At 48.9% G+C, this 16,659-nt stretch overlaps 2 protein-coding genes across 2 annotated transcripts; both read right to left on the bottom strand.

The window, feature by feature from the left end:
• C4H3orf33 (chromosome 4 C3orf33 homolog) lies at positions 1,385-5,320 on the bottom strand. Its single transcript, XM_021395525.1, has 5 exons — positions 4,967-5,320; positions 4,825-4,884; positions 3,240-3,393; positions 2,543-2,703; positions 1,385-2,101 (listed from the first exon to the last, which is right to left on the bottom strand). Exons 1-5 carry the CDS (start codon positions 5,183-5,185, stop codon positions 1,841-1,843), a joined length of 855 nt encoding a protein of 284 aa, XP_021251200.1. The 5' UTR covers positions 5,186-5,320; the 3' UTR covers positions 1,385-1,840.
• Positions 5,826-16,299, bottom strand: SLC33A1 (solute carrier family 33 member 1). The gene is made up of 6 exons (XM_021395524.1): positions 15,319-16,299; positions 11,429-11,619; positions 10,611-10,795; positions 9,549-9,666; positions 8,609-8,824; positions 5,826-7,216 (listed from the first exon to the last, which is right to left on the bottom strand). The coding sequence occupies exons 1-6, from the start codon at positions 16,235-16,237 to the stop codon at positions 7,049-7,051; spliced, it is 1,797 nt and encodes a 598-aa protein (XP_021251199.1). The 5' UTR covers positions 16,238-16,299; the 3' UTR covers positions 5,826-7,048.

Consider the following 16,659-nt stretch of genomic DNA (forward strand, 5'->3'; position numbering starts at 1 on the left):
CCGGCCCCGCCGCGCAGCGCCGCCCGCCGATCCAGCCCCGGTGTTGCGGCGGCCCGGAGCCCCGCTCCCATTCAACCTGCTCCATTGTGTGCCCGCACCGCCCCCGCGGGCCCTTCTGCGGCCGCTCCTCGCCGAGCACCCCGGCCCTTCCCCCTCGCCGAGAGGAGCGGAGCGGATCGGGCAGAGCCGCCGGGCCCCGCGGTGACTGGCGGGCGGCACGTGCCGCCGGGTCGCGCCGTCCTCGAGCCGGGAGCGGCCGCGCGGCTCTGCCCGGCTCCGCGCTCCGTTTGCAAGCGCCCCGAGAGCCACCGCGGCGCTCACCCGCGGGCGCGAGCGGCCACGAGCCGCGGACGGCGACACGTGCTCCGTGCGGGACCCAGGGCCCCGCGCTGCGTCCCGGCCGGCGGCTCGGAGCTCAGTTCCGCTGCTGCTCCTCAACTTCTCGCGGTTCCGCTGCGTCCGTGTCCACACCGCGCGGAAGGGAGATGCACAGAGCTCGTTCCAAGCTGAGGGAAGGCTTGCTGCGCCAAAGGGCTGCCACAGCCTAACGGAAGCAATACGGCGATCCGCTGTCATTCCTAAACAGCTCGGAGGCTTTTCTGAACTCCACGGAGGCAAAAAGCATAAAGATTGAGGGAACAAACTTAGTTTGCATTCGTTCACATGCCTCCACTTTCTAGAAACGTAGTGCATGACTTCCACAGCTCTTGGTCTCAGCGCGAAGGAGGATTTTTGCAATGAATGCTGCTGCAGCTCGCTTACAAAACAAAACGCACCACCTGTGTAGAATTATCTCACGCTTACTGCAGCAGAAGTGGAAGAAACCCTTATAGGAAAGGATGGATAAAAAGCACCACCTACAAGCAGCCCCGGGAAGTGGTTTGTATCTGTGTGACTGTGGTTTGGTGTCCAAGTACCACCACGCTGGTGGAGCCCGTCAGTGCCCCAAAGCACATCTTCTCAGCACCGTGTTTGAATGCACTGATAGCACGGGCAGCTCCATCCGACCTTTCTGCACAGAGCTGCCCGCTGGTACTCACACAGGCACACAGCTGCCCGCTGTGCTTTACAAGAAGCAGATCTGGGGAGGCCCCAGGAACAAAAATCCATTGCATTATATATTCTTACCTGAGGAAAAGCTGCTTTCTTAGGGTCTCGGGAGCCACGATTCTGCCCTGAAGTCAGCAAAAGAAGATGACAGAGCAAGCAGTCAGCAGGGCTGCGATCCTGAAGCTTTTCAGACCACCTCCCTCCATCTGGCATCTGATTGCCTAAGGAATACACGCAGAGAAAAAAAATGCATAAAGTACTTCACTGGAGATAATGAGGAGCGTGGGAGACTACAAAGGTCAAGTGTTCAGTATATAAAAAGCGACAACGAACGTAAGAAATTCAATCTTTATTCCGAGAATATTTACAAAAATACACCTCGCGTAACACTTAACACCGCTTTCAGAAACAAAACAAGCGCTCAGCATGCTCTGGTCCCCGCTGTCAAATTCCGAAAGTTTTTATCTCCACCCGATGTCAGGCGTTTCCAGAACCATCAGCAAAACGTCACAGCCGCTCACAGCTGGGGGGGTGCTCAGCACAGGGAACCTGACAAGCAACGTAGGACGCCGCGCAAACCTTTAGCTTAAGAACACTTCCATTCTTGTCCTGCATATTACTACCTTTCAGTCCCATACAGGTTAAATGAGACAGCGTTTTGTAGCTCTCTGTTGCTGACAAGGAACTCCCAAGTTACGGCACTCGTTAGCATTAACTTGCCCTTTACACGAAGCATGGAACACAGGTAACTGGCTTGCTTCTAGGCCAGTCTCCCATTCCATCCTTAAATCTAGCTTCTCAGCCAGCTCACAAAGCGTTTCCATGTCTGCGTGAACTTGTTGTTGCTTATACGACCTCTAATCCTTTCGGAGAAGCTTTCTTCTTTCCATATCCCCTTATTTTTCCTCACGGCTTTCAGCTCTGCTCGAAGAAGTCTTTTGTGCAGCTTCCAGAACAGGCGAGCATCGCGCTGCAGCCCTTCTATGCTTGCCGCTCTTCCAAGCCCTTCTCTCAGGACCTCTTCATTTAAGCACACGCTGGAAAATCGGCCCTACAAAACAGCACGGGGAATATCACGTTCCCTTACCCCTTACAGCAGCGTGTGCCTGCGGATGTGTGTGTTCCTACAGACATACAGGCTCCACGTCTCGCTTCGTCTACGCTCACGCAGAAAGAAACGTTGAAAACCTTTTAACTCTTTAAAACTTTTCACTCAGTCGAGCTGACCTTTAAAACACAGTACTTGTGCAAGAGATCTACCAGAAAGCATGGGATGGGTTGAACATTAAGCCCACCAGAAGCGCACGGTGCAGCCCCGCACCACCAGATCGGTCCAAAGAAACACCTCCCTCAGAATGTGATTTAAAAGCACATTATTTAAAAGTCACGTAAATAAAAATGACAGTAATAACGTTCTTATGTACTGAGGTAACTGTACAACCACAGTCAAGCCCCACATGCAGATTTAAGTCGTTCTTACGGCCCCATTTACCTTATTTACTAAAACAAGGCACTCGAGTGCCGAGTGCTCCCTGCCGAGGAGTTGGAACCAGATCACTTGTGAGGGTTTCAGCTCTCTCTGGAGCCACACCGTGCCCTCGGGGGCCAGCTCCACGCCGGCCAGTCTCACCAGCAAGAGACCCTCGGACTGCCCTAGGTACAGACAGAGCAGCCCTTTAGCAAACACAGCAGGCAAGTTAGATGTCATGCTTTGCACACACCCTCAGCTGTTGTTAATGAGTCTATTCCCAAAGACTTTACAATAAATACGCACGGTCTAGTTTTTTTTTTCCCCCTGGAATGAGAGGAGCCATGCAAACCAATGAACTGCCCAGACGCTTGAGTTTTGCTGCCAGAAACGTATCACAATGATGCTACTGCTATTGAGGAATTTGCAAGCTCTTCCTACAGAGCTCTGCTGGCTCCTTCCCGTTCCTCACTTTCCCATCTGTACAGTATGGGAAGACCAAAGGGCAAAGCCACACTGTAACTTCACCTCTGTCTCAGCTCACCCCTGTCTCCTCTCTGCAAAGACACAGCGCTGCATATCCTATTGATTGCTGCCCACCTGCTTCCAAGAATAGTAGTCAAGAACTCTTCAAGCATCTACTTCTGTGGCACAGTACGTGTGCCTGGTGGGCAGCACTGTGCTAGGCACATTTCATTCCTCTCCGTGTACTTTTACTTACATTTTCTCTGTATTGAGGTAATGAAAGGAACGCTAATGGGAATGTGCTCAACTTCCAGGCCCTTCTCCGTGACGCGATGTACTTTTCCTCGCAATTTCACGTTCTTTTCCACAAACCCCGCAGGTATATCCAAAGCATTTGTGAACTTTGTTGTCTATTGACAGAACGAACAAGTGTTAAAAAATGCAACTTCTACAAATAATTCGACGAATCACAGATGCACCATTAAACAGCATGAGCAGATGCCTTTTGTTAGCCAGCAATGAGCTGCAGAAACATGGCAGCCTTGCACACTCAGGATCGCTCCCCGTCCTGCAGGGCATGGAGCACCAGGCACGTGCATGAAAGCAAGGCTTAGAGAAGGAACAGAAACAGACAGGTGTGAGCAATGCATGTTGAAGTCAAGTTGATTCACCATGACAAGAGGGTTTAGAAGTGGCCTGGAAGGTTCTAGAATGGGGGGGGGGAGAAAGAGGAGGAAGCCAAGAAGTGTTTGAAGACACCAGCAAAGAACAGACACAGCAAAAACAAAGACAGAGCGGAAGACAGGAGGAACAACACAGACTTTGATAAGGGAGTAAATAGGAGAGGGACAAAAGCAGGTGTGCACCCTTGAAAAGATCACAAGATGGCTGAATTTGATACTACATTCCGTTCGTAACAGGATTCAAAGGAGAGTTATACGATCACACAGCGAAACAAAGCTTAACAGCTGCAGTGCAGGAACAAAGCCACTGCTCCAGGAGGGGACAGAGGGAAAAGACGCACTGGGACGGCACAGGGCTCAGAACTAAGAATCTCTGCTGACTTGCAGAGCTCTCTGCAGGAAACCCTTTGCAGAGGATGACACACATCGCCAACACTCCAACGGGAAGAAGGGAGCTGCTTCTGCGGGACTGCATGGCACGCTGCCCTGTGGGGCGTGCGGCTGACTGCCCCGAGCTGCTCCCCCCACGGGCACCAGGTCTCTCGATGGCGACACAGACAGTCAGGAGCTCGCAGCCCTAAAGCCTAAAGAGCAGGAGTGGTTCAAATCTGGTCTCAAATGCACTGAAAGAATCCCACCAGCCTGGTCAAGTCCGGCAGCGCAGGAAGACTCAGGTTTACGCTGAGAACCGTTGGAAAAGTCGCTCTGCCCGTAAAGGTGTGGAAAAAGACGCGAGGGAATCAACTCTACGCCAGTTTTAATTGAACCACGAACATCAGAGAACTTGGTCCCTGCACCACGCACACGGCTGAGCAGCGGGCTGCGGGGAGACAGCGCTGGAGAGGAGGAATCGAGGAAAACAAGATTATAAGTTTAAAAAAAAAAAAATTACTAAAATGGGGTAAAAGGGAATACGAGAGCAAGCACCGGAACGCGAGCCGGCTCAACGCACCGGAGCCGGGGGGAAGGGGGGGGGGAAGGCCCCGCGGGCCGCAGCAGCGCAGGGCGGGCGGTGCCGGCAGAGGGCGCCCTTCCAGCGGGAGCTGCGCTGCCGGGGCCCTGCAACGCGCAGGGGAGCCGGGGTCGGCCCTGGGGGGGGGGGGGCCGGTCCTCCGCAGCCCAACCCTCTGCCCCCTGCCCCCGCACCGCCGCACTCACCAGGCGAACGCTCCTGGCCAGCACCAGCAGCCCGGCCACCGCCACTCCGGCGCTGAGACTCTGCGGGGAGAGAAAGACGACGTTCAGCCGCGCAGGGCCGCACGTGCACCGGTTCCCGTCCCCCGCCCCGCCGCCCCGTTACCCGCAGGAGGCTGAGGTGCGCGTCCGCCCACTCGGAGAGGCGGGCCAGGCTCTCGGCTGCCGCGCTGCGCCGCTCCGCCATGGCCCCCGCCCCGCAGCACCGCCCCGTCCCGCAGCGCCGCCCGCGGGGGGGGAGGCTTCCGCCAGCGAGCCTTCGGAAACAGCGCAACGGAACGGCGAAGTAGAAGTTAACTGTAAAACGTGGATTGATTTCGCGCATTCCACTGCCCAGCAGTTTGCTCTCCAAATCAGAAAAGCTGGAAAAAATCCTCCCGGCGCGGACAAGCTGCTGTTCAAAGCAGCAGCACTTCGTTACAGGGCAGACACGGAACCGAAGCGCCTCACGCGTACCTAACCCAGCAGCGCTCACCTGGCTGGGGCTGAAAAATACATCCTTGGGCTACAGAGCTCCAATATACTCTTACATTCTTTTTGGGCTTATGCAGAAACGGGAAGGACTTGGTTTGCAGAGCAAAACCCGTGCTTTTATTCAGTTTGTTGTCGAGTGGACTTCAGAGCCATGGAATGGAGCACAGATCAGAGCCGGGGGAGATGTGCAGAGCCACGCAGCTCGGGGTCACAGCCAGCCCTCCAGGGGTGCACTCCAACAAGAGGAGGAATGGGCTCTGTACCGAAGAAGCACTGGGTCACTGTCCTCTTCTGGCACCTTCTTTATTTAGCGCACACCCCGTGCCCCTCCAGTCAATCAGAAGTTGCTATCAACTTTGTTTTTTTCCGGAGCATCCAGGAACAAAAGGCCCACAGCCCGTGCCCTCCCGGGAGCTTGGAGCTTAAAGCTCACGGTGCAATACTTCCAGGACTGACGAGGCAAGAAATAGAGAATGGAAAAGAAAATCACGTACCTTTCAGAGGTATTTTTAATACATGTATTTTTTAAACGATGTACCATAATACATCCATCACGATGAGTGCCCTGTCTCTAGCAGTACAGTAGACTTGCTGTACATCACTAAGGCACTCAAGAGAGAAGTCACTCTTCATTAATGCACCAGGAAATTTCCACTATAAAGGATCAGCACAGTTTCTGCAGCAGCTCGACCACATGATGTACCTTGTTTGCTTTACACACGAGCAAGCTGTATGCCAGCTGACCGGGAATTTGGCAAGTTTGCCATCACCAAGTCACTTTCAAAGGCACCGATCTTCTTTACTTACCCCTGGCTGGGAAGAGAGACATTTTTGCTCCCTGATCCAATTTTAGCGACAAAGGAACCAACACTATCAGTTAATCCCATTGAAACAACAACTGCCTCCAGAAGGACTGCATATCCTCTCCTTTTGAAGCCTGTGTTTTATGTGCTAGCCCCTACACTGTGCAGTTTGCACCGCCAGGGCTGAAGGCTTAGAGTATTGTGCGTTACCCAAGTCCTACTTCAATTTTTCATCAAGAAATCAAAATGCTTTGAAACAGAGGAAATAAATTAAACAAATGTACCTTCGTTTATAAAAATATTTTCTTATAAATCTTTAAAGCTTATAAAAGCCAGAAAATACAGTTAAAAGAATCTCTGAAACATTAATTCATCCTCTGAGGTGTGGTTACAGTCCAGAAAGTGAGAAGAAACAAAGCCCAAAGACACATTACGTTTCTCTTCCCACGATGAATTCTGTAGTACAATGTGCTTAACCTAAAAGTCAAAACGCCTTTCACATCCTTCCCCAGGTCCACTGCCTGTGCCAGATCACTTGTTTGAAAAGTAAGAATTGGAACTCAGCTAACAATGCTGCTGTTTTAGGTAAACGTGGCACAATTAGCTTTTCCATAGTTACTGTATGGAAAATTCAGATGTTGATTCTATCGGAAGCCATGACTCTGAAGCTAGAGCATGGGGATATCTATGTAGTACATAGTTGCCATTTTCTCATTATTACAGTCTGAACTTGAGTTTCCATATTGGGACGGCAAGTGGTATCACATACACACATACCACTGTCTCAGCCATACATTTTTTTCAGCAACTTGGCATGTAAAAATACCTATATTCTTGTTTATTGATTATGAGATACGTCTCTGTAATAAAACTAAAACGACCTCGTGAGTCCATCCAGTATTTAAACTGCATCAGTTGGTCCTCTTGCACTTCCACGAAGACTGTCCTTCGTCCTGCAGCTTTTTGAACTTTGGCCCAAGCAGGAACCACCAGCCAAATCCCAGAATGACACAGACAACAGATTCCACGTAGTAACCATCCAGGGTGGTGACGCAGGAACCGCCAGCTTTTGTGCAGAGCTGAAATGCAGAAGCAAAAGTAGAGGCATGAAGTATTGTCTGGGAGATACGGAAACACAAGACTCGCTAGCAGCAGGCACTAGGTAGCTACAGTTTAATTGCTTTTTCAAGATTCTAACTAAATAAATCTTGCTCTTTTTCTTTTGGACATAGTGAGAGAGGCTTTCGAGCTCGCTGTTAGTGCGAAAGACAGAAACTCATTTAGGGAGTAGGTGTTTGGTACATGATTGTTTCTGCTATTGCTTATCTTTCAGTACTGCTATAATCTCAAGATAAAGCAATCCTCTCAACAGAGGTTCTGCCAGCATGTGTGCGATTCCGAGATGTGTCAGAATCAGATTAGGAGGAAGAAGGGAGCGGTGGTGGGGGAACATTGCCAACTGGAAGGATGCAAAAAAACACTAGAGGAGTGAGCTGAAAGAGCAGGGACTTGAGTGCAACAGATGCCAGGGCACAGGGGACCTAGTTAGTGGCAAGCTGAGATGAGTGCTGAAAAGGCACGTGAAGCAGGAGCAGCTTCTCCTCTGAAACTAGTCAGAACTGCAGCACCACTTGTAGAAGTCAAATATGACTTGTTTGAACACTTCCTGTGTTTAAAGGACCTCCACATCCCACAGAGTCCTGTAAACACAGAAAAGCATTCAAGACTAAAATCTCAATTACAAGTAAGGGAAAAAACCCATCCAGTACAACACCCCTCCCTCCACTCCTCCAGACGGCTGCACTAGAATTTTTCATTTGCTCACGAGGAGGCGAATTTGAAACGCAGCTTCCCAGGCAGCTGTGTGTGCTGTTGTTTGATCCATGCACAGCAGCACAAGATGTTCTCTGTTCTCTTCCACAGGGCTCCCCAGAACTGGGAAGGCAGCCAATCACACTGCTCAATTTCACACAGAAAGCAGAGATCAAAGACAGCAAAGTAACATCATGGTAGAAGGTATCAAGGTATGAAGCCAGGAAGCCTCCAGAAAGACAGAACTAAAACCTGCCACAAAGCTGCAGCGACCTGGGGACAGCCAGCCTGCCAAGAACAGAGCGCATACTTACACAGCTCCAGGCTAAGCAAAGTTTACTCAGCAACTACAGCCTCCACATACTGCAGAGAATGCGGCACTAATCTAGTGCTTCCACCATCAGCTTTTCTCCCCAGTTAAGACAGCAAGGGACAACTACTCTGCAAGTGGAAATCTCTGGTGAAGATGTTAGCTATGAAGAATGCTCAGATTAAAAAACAGACCGAATTTTACCAGACATGGAAAGCAGTTCAGTGAGGGGAGTTTTTAAGCCTAAACTACACACTGCACAGGTTTTCCAAGGTGAACAAAAAGTACTAAGAGAAGCCATTTTACCAATAAGTAATTGAACAGAGACCTTCAGAGCCTTCACACTTACTTCTGCTTCAAGTGCATTCCCACAGGCCTGTTCCTGGGCTCCTATGCACTCTTTCACTGTGAGTGGATCAACAAGCCAGAGTGCAACAGTGGATGGCCAGTTCCCTCCCAGATTCGACACAGTATTTAGGAGCGTCATGTAGGTTCCTCCGATCAGTGGATCGCTTACTTTGGCATTAAAAGCCATTATTGCAACATACATGCTATACAGCGAGATCTACAGAAGGGATAAAAACCCACAGGACAGTAAGGTCTCCCCACTTACAGACAATGACAATAAAAACCCTACCATAAACAATGTTCGAAGCAATTACTTGAAGTTAGCAACATTGATTCAAAAATAATCCCAACAGATTAAAGTTGCACAACAGAAATTACTTCTGCAGTTTCTCTACTAATATCAAGTAGTCTTGAGGCTTGCATCAAGTCACAGAAATGGACCCAGTCTCACACGCACTGGAATTACTTAGGTTATCAAACTGAAGTTATGACAAGGCCAAATAAAATAGCGTATAAAAATAACACTTGCTCTGATCCAAAGACCAGTTTGTATCAGACATTTGTTTCTCTTTGGATTGGATCCGTTATGTTGTTTCCTCAGATCAATTCAGCAGTCACAAAGCTTTATGGAACTGCACAATAGGCATGATCATCACCATGCTTACAAAGCTCAGTCAGAATGCTGGTATTTCTGACTGTACCAAACCTTCTGAGCCTCTGCTTTTGGGGAAAAAGTCTTGGAAACAAAAGCAGATCTGGTGAACCAGAAGTGACTTCACAGAAGATGTCCAATAGAACACCCATAATGGGGAGAAATGATACTTGCAAAACTAAAGTCATGTAGCACAACAGATTGCTCCCTATGAATAAAAGTTGTTCATGGCACTTCTAGTCCTCTAGATACGGAGCATCCTCCTGTCCCCCTCTGCTTCCCACCTTACCTGATGTAAAGCATAGCTCAGCAGTACTACAGCATAGTAGTAGATAGGAAATCCTCCTTCGTGTCTTACTTTAGGAGTCCACCATACCAGAAAAGCAAATCCCAGTCCAAGCAGTAATCTGCAGGAATAAGAAAGATAATGTGTAATTCAGATGATTCTGCCCATGTTTCTATACTTTGATACAAAGCAACTATCAAACATCTGTGCATATAAAATATATTAAAATAGAAATAGTTTATATCTAGTTAGAACTATCTTGTACATAATTACATATTTAACAAGCACTGAAACTGTAAAAACTTCAAACCTCAACAATTCTTTCTTCCCTATCACTATGACACTGTCAGACCTCTTATACTAGCTTCCTTTCCTGTCCCTCACACAGAAATTCTTTTTGTAGGAAGCAGCACACAATATACAACCAAATTCTTTTTTTTTTTTTAAATGAAAGCATATATAATTGCATTGGAGCATGATCAAGTAATGAATGTTACAGACCAAGCATCAATCTACTGAATAAAAGCACTGATTAATTTGCTGGATTCCTTGGCTTGCTCCAGAATTGGAATTCCTACAGAATTCCATGAGCAAACTCCTATCCAAGCCACTCGATGCAAATGAAATGTCTCCTCAGTCCGCATCCACTTAATTCAGCTCATTTTATTCTCAGCAATCTCAGTAAAGCACACATCTAGCAGATGTTCCCAATGACTCACCAACGCATTGAGCCTCTCTTACATCACCTCTAAATTATATGTGTTGCATAAAGTCCCAAATCTAGCCAGAAGAATCCATGAACAGGGAACTATTGACATGGAGTAAGAGCAGGACAGTACTGCTCTAATGCTGTCGTATATGCATCGTGAGAACGCTGCGCACTGTGCTCCCTCACACGTCACCACATGCATCATCTTCAAGGCACAAGACAGAGTTGAACTTACTATGAAAATTCTGACCCGCTCTTTCTTCTGTCTGGAAGCTGGAGTGGCAAAGCAATTAGAACACTTGATCTGAATACACAAATCACTATGTTTCAATAAATCAGGTTTTGTGTGTTTTTACCTAAAAGGCATAGCTTTGTAAAACGTGTTCAGCGGCTGGGGGCCTGCTGTGTATTTGCTGATAATCAGAGGCAGTATTATCTGTAAAGGAACCATTGGAACTGCCAGCAGAGCTAGATGCTCCTTAGGTACTCCCTCTTCCACCAATTTGAGTCCCGTTACAGCATCTGCTGCTGAAAATCCAACCTGCAATGTAAGTTAGACAAAATAAACTGGGGAAAGCAGTCATTGCGCGGCTAGAAATTCAGTTCACCTCATATCAAATATGCACAGAAATGTGACAGAGTACAAACTGGAAACAAAAGTGAATTGATTTCCAAATTGATTCTGAACCACGTTCTGCACTTGCACTCTATTCTTGTCATCAATGCCAAAACTCTACCAGGAACATTAAGCACAGCAACAGCATTCATGCCCGTGCCTTAAAGGCCTGCTGGTATCCAGAACTGCCAACAGGATGCCATGGAAACCTAGTTTGTACAGAGCTGCAGATTCTAGGAATACGATTTAGGTTAAAATAAACATTTTCTGTCCTTTTTACTGCAGACTACACAAAGAGCCTAACTGTAGAGATGCACAGTTAAAAACAAACTACTGCAGCACAAGACTGCAATGAAACTTCTCTTCAATACTTGGGTAAACACTTAAATATTAAAATGAACGTCTTCTGTCGTGCAGTCCTGCTTTGTGCAATGATGCAAGCTGTTGTGTTTCCAAACTGCATGTGAGAATTGGGAACTGATGACAACCACGAGCAAAGCTAACCTCTCAGGCTCTCACAGCATTGGAATCTAACAATTCATAAACGTGTTTCCTTACCTTTGCTGTGAGGATCAAGAGACAGAATGTAAGAACCGCTGGCATCTTGATTATTGAGAAGAGCAGCTTGTACGTATCAGAGATGCCTTTTGTTTCTTCTTTTGTTGGCGTTAATTCTTTGTTTTCTTTTTTGAAAAGGGCCACGAGTGTAGTGGTAATTAAAAAGACAGCTCCCCAGAAAAACAGGAAATCTAAAATAAAGAAAAGAGACATTTATCCTAGCAGCTGCCACCAACACTTTATTAACAATTCACCATGTAGCAGAAATGCGGTTATTTTGCAACAATATAAAGGACAACTAGTAATAAAGGATTGAATAAAGGCTTTACTCATTGACACACATAAAAACAAGCAACAAAACCAAAGCACAAGCACGCAGCTACAGACAGCAGCCGGCACGGCTCCTCTCTGCTCAGTCAATAGCCACATGTTTGCTTGAGATTCTGACACAGCAGCAGCTGGGGCACTTTCCTCAAGTTCTGTGTATTACCACAGTGAGCACAACGGAGGAGAGAACAGAAAAGGGAATACTTTGAGGAGCTGCACATAAAGCCACCAGAAGCGAGTAAAGGAGGAAAAAAAACCCACCACATTTAATAGTTACATGGCAGGATGGGAAAAACCATCAGTGTCATCCCACCCCTCTGCAGTTAATTCGGTGTGTAATCACACAACCATTGTTCACCCCAATTCTACGCTCCATTTAATACCTACTATCCAAACACTCCATTTAACATCTACCGTCCAAAGGAAATAGATCTATACCCAGATGAGTGTAAGGATGTCCTGATGAAAGTTCCTGTACTATCATCATGTCACCCAAAGAGACATTTTAAGAGGATATGGTATTTGCTATCTTTTAAGCACTCTGTATTAAACAGATGCAAAATTTGCTAAACAGTGGATTTGCAGGCAGCAATAGTGAAGTACATCAGCATTTTATGGCAAGCACTTTGAGTTGGTGAGAAGATGATATAAGATAGTCCCACTCTCTACCTCTCTGAAAGAGGCAAGGAAGAACTCAGTGACGTGCAGAGGGTATGACAAAAGTAACCTTTCATCTTTCTGATCAGAAGCCTCAAGTTAACTGAAAGTGAGAGCTGGGGAAAGGGCAAAGAGAGGGCGAAGGTTTTGCCAATCATTAGCTGCTCATCATCGGCAGGAAGAGAAGCAGCACAAGCATGGAAGAAGACACAGAAAGGCTACTCTAGCTGTACCCTAGCATTTTCAGTTTAAAATAAAAAATGGCATTTCAAACTACTGTCAGCTGCTTCCACATCACTTATTTTTCCCTTTTCAAGAGTATCCTGAAAGAAAGAAGACCTTGTAGCCAATACTGTCAGATTGCTCCCTCCTCTATTGTTGTTGGGGTTTGTTTGTGGTTGTTGTTTTTTTAAATACTCCAAATGTATCTTTTGAGTAAAACATCAGTGCTCAGAGCCACGCTGCTCACAGCTGCTGTGAACACAAGGACACACAGGAGCAGCACTGTAACAACAGCAATAAGAGTTACCACTGCAGCGCGGGGATGGGAATGGAAAGAGCTTTGAGCACATGAATACTCCTGATCAGGTCAGCCCAGCCAGGTGCCACACAGCAATGGTTGGGTTAGCTAGAAGGCCACATACAGGAGTCTTGACAAAAAAAAAATATATATTTATTTTAACTGTAGACATATTCTAGCATTTCTGGCGCCACCAGCGCTGCCCGTCCCCATCCCTGCTTTGTCTCTGCCTCCACACTATCACTAGGAAAACAATCCATTGTGCAAGGGCAAATCAAACTTCAAAACTCAATCAGGGATAGAGCAGGCTGTAAAAATATCAGCGAGGTGCAGGATACGACAGCCATTTCATCACAACAGCTTTACTAATAACACAGCTACACATCTCCCAGGAGAAAGCACACCTTGCAGGCAGTAGCCAAGATAGACCCAGGCTGCCTTGGAGAGGCTCCTTCTTCCTGCACTTCACCTCTTCCTTTATGCTACAGCAAGCATTCACGTGACTGCGTAACAAGCTGCTCAGGAATCAACAAACCTAGCCAGCAAGCTTTTAAAGGAAAAATAATCAAGTCATTTGAACAGAAAAGTGCCAGAGTCGTACACATGCTAGCACAAACAATAAGAACACTGAAATGTGCTCCTCATTTTTTTTCTCTAGAACTTCATCTTTCTTTTGATGAATGGTACTACATTGGTTTATGTTATTTACCAAAGTTAACGAGAACTAGTGCTCTTGCTCCTCAGCAAGACTCAGGGTTGTGAGGCACTGGCTTGTTCTTTCCATAGGACCAGCACTTGGTGCACAACAGAAGCATTCAGAGAGCTGAACTGGCAGAAAACCAACCACTTTTCTGCACAGCAAAGTTCCCTGCAGCTCCTCTCCAACTCTGAGATAACCAGCACTGGGACCGGAGCCACACCTGTCCTTCCAAACACTGCTTATGGTACTGCTGCTACAGTTGCGAGTAGACAAATGTGGACAGGGTGAATTAAAAGGCACAGTCACACGGACAAGGGAAAAGAGACTTCCTCAAGCCAGTTTTACTCCCCCCAAAACCATATCCTGCAACTACAGCATCACAGATACCTTGTTTTCTTACTCCACCCAGATTAATACTCCAACACAAGTCAGACAGGTTGTATAGGTGCTTTGATTTTAGCATTTTTTTTTTTTAAGGGTAGCATGCTTCAACAAAAACCTTTATAAAAGCAGTACTAAAAAAAAGACAGCAACAACACACCCTGGAGAGCAAAGGTAAGCAAAGACAAACCAAGCTCTAAGTACACGAGTGACTTCCAAGTTGCATCAGCAGTGAAAGACGTCAGTCCGCTGCTGCAGTGAGAGGGAAGAGACACGCCAGCACTGCTGAACCGCACAGCAAGGAGAAGCAAGGGCAACGAGCCAGCGGGGCACTTTGAGGAGTACTCTGTGCTTGCTGACATATGGACAGGACACAGGACAAGCAAACATCCTCAGACTAACAATTAGACAGGGATGGATTATCAGATTCCATTTAATTCATTAAAGAAAAAAATCCCCCTGAATCAACTTGAAGATGACTTTCCTTTGCAGACTGGAAACATGGTCAAGACTAACCCCTCATCACTACTATTCCTGTGAACAACACCATTTTAGAAGAAGATACTTCTTTTTATTCCCTCTTTCCTTACTTCCAGAAGATGTTCCCAAAATGCCTCCTTAAAGAGACAAAGCTTTCATGTTTTTTTTTTTTGTTTTTTTTTTTTGAAAACAGTCATCTATTCCATAGTTGTTACACAAAGAGAAGTTAAAGCAGCTAAGTTTCCAAAGCACTGAGCTCAGTCCGGTCAATGACAAGGCAGATTTCCCTCACTCAGCCCAGGGAAATCTGGGAGCTCAGTCACAGAATCACAGAAAGGTTGGGTTGGAAGGGACCTTACAGCCCACTCAGCCTCAACCTCTGCCATAGATGGAGACACCTCCTCCCAGCTCAAGTTGCCCAGGGCCCCATCCAGCCCAGCTCTGAGCACCCCCAGCTCTCTGGGCAGCACTGCCAGGGCCTCACCACTTTCTGAGTAAAGAATTTCCCCTTAACATCTGACTTAGATCTCCCCTCCCTTTCTTTAAAGCCATTCCCCCTTGTCCTATCACTACCTGCCATGTAAAAAGTCACTCCCTCTCCTGTTTATAAGCTCCCTTCAAGTGCTGGAAAGACACATTGAGGTTTCCCCAAAGCGTCTTCTCCAGGAGGAAAAAGCCCAGCTTTCTCAGCACTTCAGGCAACGAACTCTGGCAGCTTCCTACACTCCATGGGGCTTGCTCCGAACCATCCCACGCTCTGGGCTCAGGGAGGAAGCAACCCCTTCCCCCATACTGGTGTATGCACCGGTGGTACCCAGGCAGTACCTGAGAGGGTGACGATGCCTCGGGGCTGGGGCTGGAAGCGCAGGTACTTGTTGCAGAAGGAGGCCGACTCGAGGGCTAGGAAGAGCACATTGCCTAGGAAGTAGCCGGCCGTCTGTCCCACCGAGTTGCAGGTGGAAGCGTAGCCCACGTTCTCCCGGGACAGCATGGTGAGTGCCCAGCCGTCCACCGCGATGTCCTGCGTGGCCGCCAGGAACTCGAAGAGGAAGAAAGTCACGGTGAGGGCCACCACGTCGGGGCCGCGGCCCTGCCCGTCACCCAGCAGCAGGTCCACCTGCGTGGACAGGTAGATCATGAAGAGCCCCAACACGTACTGCGTGGGCACCAGCCACGACTTGCGGCGGCCGAAGCGCGGCAGGTAGACGGCGTCCACCAGAGGGGCCCACAGCAGCTTGAGGCTGAAGGGCCAGAAGACGAAGCTGAAGAAGGCCTGCTCAGTGTAGCTGGCGTTCTTGCTCTGCAGGATGAGCGGCACGCTGCCCGCCAGCCCCAGCGGGATGCCCTGCAGCACGTACAGCGCCAGCAGCAGCAGCACGCTGCCCAGCTCCGCCCGGTACCCCCGCGGGCCCCGCGCCGTCGGCGTCCCCGGTTCTGGCGGGAGCAGCGCCTCGGCCTCACCGCCCGCCAGGCCGTCTCCGCAGAGCGCCAGCGCGGGCGGCACCTCGCTCCTCACGTCCAAGCAGTGGTGGTGGCTGCCAGGCCGGCGCTGCCGGCCGCCCTCCTTAGCCACGACGGCGGGCGACATGGCCCCGGGCCGGGCGCTGCACAGCGGCGCCAGACGGGAGCGGAAGCGGCACCGCCACCCGCCGCTGAAGAGAAGCCGCGCGCCGGCTCCACCACACCGGCACGTCCCGCCCCTTCCGGTCACGAGGCAGCAACGGCAGGCGTGGCTGCGTGCCATTGGTGCGCGGCGGAACCACTTCCGGCGCCGGCCCCGCCCTGGCCGTGCCGCCTGAGTGAGCGTTAGGGAGCGTGGTCGCGCCAGGCGTCATTTGGTTCGGCCGCGGTTGGTGCAGTAAGGATCGTGTTGGTTTTGTCTTGTCACTCGGTGTCTTTGAGGGATTCCGGCAGGACAGAAGTAGATGCACCTACCGTCGTGCAACACCGGCAGAGAAATAAATGCTCGCTTAGTTCTGAAGCGCCACCTGGCTTCGTTTGTGCCCCTAAAGCGGATCCAAATTAGACCCAGGAAAATCCCTGCTAACGGGGACGGGCTGCCAAAGGGTGCGACACGTGCTGGGTTGTGCAGGACGTGTTCCAGGCTCGGGAACCGGCCGTCCTTGGTGGGTCCCTTCCAGCCCAAGCCAGCCTGTGGTTCTGCGA

Source organism: Numida meleagris, chromosome 4 (genome assembly GCF_002078875.1).
Source record: "Numida meleagris isolate 19003 breed g44 Domestic line chromosome 4, NumMel1.0, whole genome shotgun sequence".
Taxonomy (NCBI): Eukaryota; Metazoa; Chordata; class Aves; order Galliformes; family Numididae; genus Numida; species Numida meleagris.

Coding starts and splice junctions, on each gene's coding strand:
- C4H3orf33 (XM_021395525.1), bottom strand. CDS start 5,185: ATGCGCGAAATCAATCCACGTTTTACAGTTAACTTCTACTTCGCCGTT. Junction 4,885..4,966: donor CGCACCTCAGCCTCCTGCGG/GTAACGGGGCGG, acceptor CTCTCCCCGCAG/AGTCTCAGCGCCGGAGTGGC. Junction 2,102..2,542: donor GCCTTGTTTTAGTAAATAAG/GTAAATGGGGCC, acceptor GCTGTTTTGTAG/GGCCGATTTTCCAGCGTGTG.
- SLC33A1 (XM_021395524.1), bottom strand. CDS start 16,237: ATGGCACGCAGCCACGCCTGCCGTTGCTGCCTCGTGACCGGAAGGGGC. Junction 8,825..9,548: donor TGAGCTATGCTTTACATCAG/GTAAGGTGGGAA, acceptor TCCCTTCTGTAG/ATCTCGCTGTATAGCATGTA. Junction 7,217..8,608: donor GGAATGCACTTGAAGCAGAA/GTAAGTGTGAAG, acceptor TCTGCATTTCAG/CTCTGCACAAAAGCTGGCGG.